Below are 4,819 nucleotides of genomic sequence, written 5' to 3' on the forward strand. Positions count from 1 at the left end.
GTGAGAAATATTGTTACTAATAGGTTATCTCTTAATTAATAATAGGCAAACTTTTTTTTTCTAGTTCTTCTTTCCTTCACCTCGGTATTTTATCCCATATGACACTCCTAAACATCTTTATACACGCTATCATAAGCAATTAGCCCAGATGGGTGAACCTTTTAGGGCCACTTTGATTCGTAGGATTTTGAAAATATAAGAATAGAAAAAGTGTAGGGTTGAAGTGGCATGCCCACTTGAATCCTATAGGATTAGTAATGACCGTTTGATACCATAGAAAAAACAAAGAAATTGTAAAAAGAAGTTAGAGTGGATGTTAGATTTCCTATAAAATATAGTACAAAAGATTCCATACAAAAAATTCTTATGAAATACAATCCTATAAATCAAAGGACCAACATAGGGAAAAAAATCATAAGGATTTCAATCCTCTAGAGTCAAAGAAGCCCTTAATTATGGACCCCGACAAGTCCTGAATGTTCGGATTTGGTCCATGACAAATCAAACACTTTTTATGGCAACTTTAGTTGAGTGAGGATGACAAATTTAGTTGGTAAACATGATAATTTTGTCCCCAGTTTGGTTTTCACCAGAAAATTGTCATGCTTGCCAATTAAACTTGCCATAAAAAATGTTCGATTTTCCATGGGTAAAATCTGAACATTCAGGATTCATCATTTCCGTTAATTATTCAATTTTATAAGTGGGTAAAGGCATTCGTTTGAACAATTATTCAATTTTATAAGTAGGTAAAGGCATTCGTTTGAACAACCAGACTTGGAACTTTAAGAGCACTTTAAATTGATGGTTTGTAATTCACGTGGTTATGAAGGATTTTGGGTATAGTTTTTCTTGTGGCAGCCCAGGGCACGGTGGTACTTGTGATATTTCTACAGAAAAATTGTTTCTTTTATATCTAAAACATTAGAAAGAATTTTATTCATTGTTATATGTGGCATATGAATTTTCCCTATAAACAATGCAAAGTTTGACCAAATTTATTGAAAAAACTATCAACTAAAATTATACTTGATTATACTTTTGGTCAATGTAATGAAATTACCTGATTATACTTTTGATGTGATGCGATGCTCCGAGTTGTCTTTAACATCGTGTAAAGAAAATTGAGAGCCCTCAGGCTAAACAAACTTCCATTTTGAAATCTACTCCCTCCGTCCGGAAATACTTGTCGGATAAATAGATAAAAATAGATGTATTTAGAACTAAAATACATCTAGATACATCCATTCCTCCGATAAGTATTTTCGGTCGGAGGGAGTAGATAGAATGGTTAACGGCAAAGCAGCAACAACGAACAGACAGAATAACCAACTGTTTTGAAATCATCGATGCCCCTTTCGGAACATGGCAGTTTCCTCTGAAACTTGTGAAATGTTCATGTGAAACCACCAATCATGTGAGTCAACGTCAGTCAAGAGCTAGCAGTGCAAATCGTTACACATCTACATAGTCAGCACACCCATGGTAGCCCTTCTTTCATCAGGTAGTCGCGAATTCAGACAGCAATTCTGCAGAGATAAACACTACTCTGAAGGAGGAGGCAAATCTAAGCCCTGACGTGCTCTCGGATGAATTGCTCGACTGCTGAAACATTGCCGGTGAGACCAGCGCCTTCAGCAACTGTCACCTTGTTCTGGCATTGACTGAAGTTGAATGCCTCTCCAGGGACACCAAGCTCGACTTCATCAGTGATGTCAGCAGACGATATGGCATTCCTCGATTCCCGAAGCTTGTTCCTGCAAAACGAAAATAATCATCGTTGGGGCTTGTAGAATTTTAGAATCGCTTTAACCAAGCCTGTCCAAGTGGTTGGGGCATCCTCCCTTATTAGATGATTTAAGTTTATGAGTTTATGGAATCGCCTCAGTTATTTCAAGATCAGTTCGTTAAGAACAGAACGTACATATGTAAACGTTTCTTTCTAGCATAATTGGAAAAAAAAATAGGATACATCAAGATGCAGTAAATAAAGGCAAAATCACGAGCTCACATAATTTACTGTAGATTCCAGCCCAAGTTAATGCATTATTATTCTAAGTTTCTAACTATGCAAATATGTTATGTGAAAAATGGAACATACACTTCTTTTTCCAGCTGCTTCTTGATGAACTCCTTCGAGTGAGCGGTAACTTTGTCTGTTTTATTACAGAATATAAGAACAGGAACCCTTTTCTTCACCACAGTAGCCTTCGTCAAAATGTCATATAAGTACCTGTTATATGAGATAACCGTAAGAATATTATCAAGTTACTAACTGCACCAGATCATACTATTTTTACATGTTTGAACATGAACTAAGCTCATAAATTTTGATCCATCATGTGATGGGGTCAACAGGAGTAGAAACCATAAATTTTCCTGAGAACGGATATAAAGTCAGCAAAATTACTCTGCAGCAGCTTGCATGCTAGACAAGAAATCCTGAGCATCAACAACAAAAACAACTCCAGCTGCCCGAGGCAGGAATTCATCCAGCTTGGGTTTCAGCCTTGCATGACCAGGAACATCAACAACATGGACAGGTTTTACTTTGCCTTTCTGCAGAGTGAACAAAAGCAAAGTCAAGTAACTAATATTGCAGTCAGAAAATGAATATTTCTGTATAAAGAATGGTAGCCTTTGATTTATATTTATATCAAGATGTATCAAAAGATTCATCTCCAAGAAAACAGCCTAACCCTTTCAAGCTCTGAATGTAGCACAAACGTATCATTGTTAGGATCCATCGATGTCACAGTTCCTTGATGAGATGATCCATCGCGAAGCTAACAGGAAGAAAAAGGCCAAATTAGCACCCAAAAAAAAGATGGTATAGAACACCGTTAAATTGCTTCAAGGGATAAGTAAAAAACAAATTGAGAAAAGTAAATAAAATAAAATGTCTCGGTTAATCAAAATATTTCCATGCAGGCATACAATAAAAAAAAGATTTCAGACAGTAAAATCAAGGCAACTAAGCAAGAGAAACAACAGGCAAGTCATAAGACAATGGCAATCAGAGTAGACGTTAAGCTAAGATAGTCATTTTCTAGTCTGCATGAAATGAAGCATAAACGAGGGCAGATTGCAAACAAATATCATAGCCTAACCCCTAACTAAAACTTGGCAATGAAGGGAGACAGAAAACTGGCAATCAAATTTGCAAACCTAGATATGCAAGGTCGTTACTCTGGCCACATTCTATGGTTTTGAGTCAATCCACTAGAATGTGAGTAACTGAAATACCCAAGGGGGAGAGGGGCTTGCCATAGTAGATAATTACCTGGTAGAAAAGAATAGTTTTACCACTTCCACTTAGCCCAGATAGCACAATGGTGTTTGATTTCGATGATTTCAGACAAGAAGCTGTTAAGAAAATCAGATATACACTGGTCATCAATTGCTGCACATGTAACAACAGTGAAATTATAATCACAAAAGCAGAAATATTACTAAGTACCTCCACAATACAACAATGTATTTCAAATCTTGAGATGCACCATGATATAAACTAAGGTAATAAGTTCAAATGTTGCACTCTGATAATATATTATCTCTTAGATTAACACCACATATTATCATGTTATTATCACTCTGCCAGAAGCATGGATGTTTAAGAACTCATAATTTCCAACATCTTGCAGTATTAAGATTTTACAGCATGCACTTGTGCAAACTTGCTATACCTTATAGCCCACTGCAAAGTATAAAGTGTAAATCAGCTGACCATTTCAATGTCTCTTCTTCCGTTCTCAGTTAACAGTACAAAAAAGAAGCAAGGTTGTGTACAGATCCAGCATCACAGCATGTACAGACAGGATACTACATCCATACTGTAGATTATGTTTTTATCCAGTAATTAAACAGGAAACTGCAAACTGCTGCCCCATTCGAGCTAAATTACACAAACTATACACCAGCTCTCAGTTTGATCCAAGGCATGGATTCAATTACGACTTAATCATATTTGAACGCAGTGAGATTACACTACAGCTAACGACACAGCTGCTCATCCACAGCTAGTTTGCATCAGTCAAAAACAAGAGCTACACATGAAGCGCGCAAATTCAAACAAGCGCGCAAAGCGGACCTGCTCCCAGGACAGCTCTTAAGTTGCCAAATTACCACATCTATCTGCCTAGTTTTTCAGGGACCGCATTCTGCACATGCTATTTGACTACTGCGCGAACAGTCGGTAGCGAGGACACACTTCGAGAGGAAGCTTAGGCTCGCGAAATCACCTGCGAGGAGCACCAGAATTGTGACGGCAATCACGGTGACGGCGACGTAAATCTGCTCCGGGGGCTGCTGGCGGATCCAGCGCTCGGCCTGGCCCGCCCACGCCTCGGCCTGGCGAACCCACTCATCCATCGCCGTGAGCGCCGCGCGGTGGGCGAGGGGAGCGAGCGGCGGTGGCGCCGGGGACTCTAGCCTCTCGGAGCGGCGGGACGCGGAGAATCCCGGGAGGACAGTGGGACAGCGGAGGAGATGGAGGAGGCGAAGAGGGGGGGACTCGTCTGGAAGCAGATCACGATGCGATGCGTGGTCACGAAGGACGACGCACGGGATTCTTGTTGGGTCGTCACGTGGAGGACGGCTCGGAAAAAGCAGGCCCAATGGGAGAAGTCGCCCGGCCCATAATTGATAGGCCTGGTTTTTGGTAAACCCAGGATCCGATCACCTGATTTTCTTTTCCTAAAAAAACCTGGTTTTTTTACATGCATGATCGATTTGATGCCAAATTTGTCCTCACCGTATCTGCCACAATTTTATCATGCCAAAATTTGACCCCCAGACATCATTTCAAATAATTTTGCTC

At 39.7% G+C, this 4,819-nt stretch overlaps 1 protein-coding gene across 1 annotated transcript; it reads right to left on the bottom strand.

Moving 5' to 3' along the window:
- Positions 1-1,318: 1,318 nt before the first annotated feature.
- LOC119330170 (signal recognition particle receptor subunit beta-like) lies at positions 1,319-4,528 on the bottom strand. The gene is made up of 6 exons (XM_037603285.1): positions 4,242-4,528; positions 3,284-3,366; positions 2,700-2,786; positions 2,411-2,559; positions 2,102-2,233; positions 1,319-1,757 (listed from the first exon to the last, which is right to left on the bottom strand). The coding sequence occupies exons 1-6, from the start codon at positions 4,369-4,371 to the stop codon at positions 1,568-1,570; spliced, it is 771 nt and encodes a 256-aa protein (XP_037459182.1). The 5' UTR covers positions 4,372-4,528; the 3' UTR covers positions 1,319-1,567.
- Positions 4,529-4,819: the final 291 nt, after the last annotated feature.

Source organism: Triticum dicoccoides, chromosome 7A (genome assembly GCF_002162155.2).
Source record: "Triticum dicoccoides isolate Atlit2015 ecotype Zavitan chromosome 7A, WEW_v2.0, whole genome shotgun sequence".
Classification (NCBI taxonomy): Eukaryota; Viridiplantae; Streptophyta; class Magnoliopsida; order Poales; family Poaceae; genus Triticum; species Triticum dicoccoides.

What these genes read in the sequence shown, in the direction of transcription:
- LOC119330170 (XM_037603285.1), bottom strand. Translation starts at nt 4,371, where the DNA reads ATGGATGAGTGGGTTCGCCAGGCCGAGGCGTGGGCGGGCCAGGCCGAG. An exon ending in AAACTATTCTTTTCTACCAG is followed by an intron (nt 2,787 to 3,283) that starts GTAATTATCTAC and finishes TCTTCCTGTTAG; the next exon opens with CTTCGCGATGGATCATCTCA. An exon ending in AGCATGCAAGCTGCTGCAGA is followed by an intron (nt 2,234 to 2,410) that starts GTAATTTTGCTG and finishes CTCATATAACAG; the next exon opens with GTACTTATATGACATTTTGA.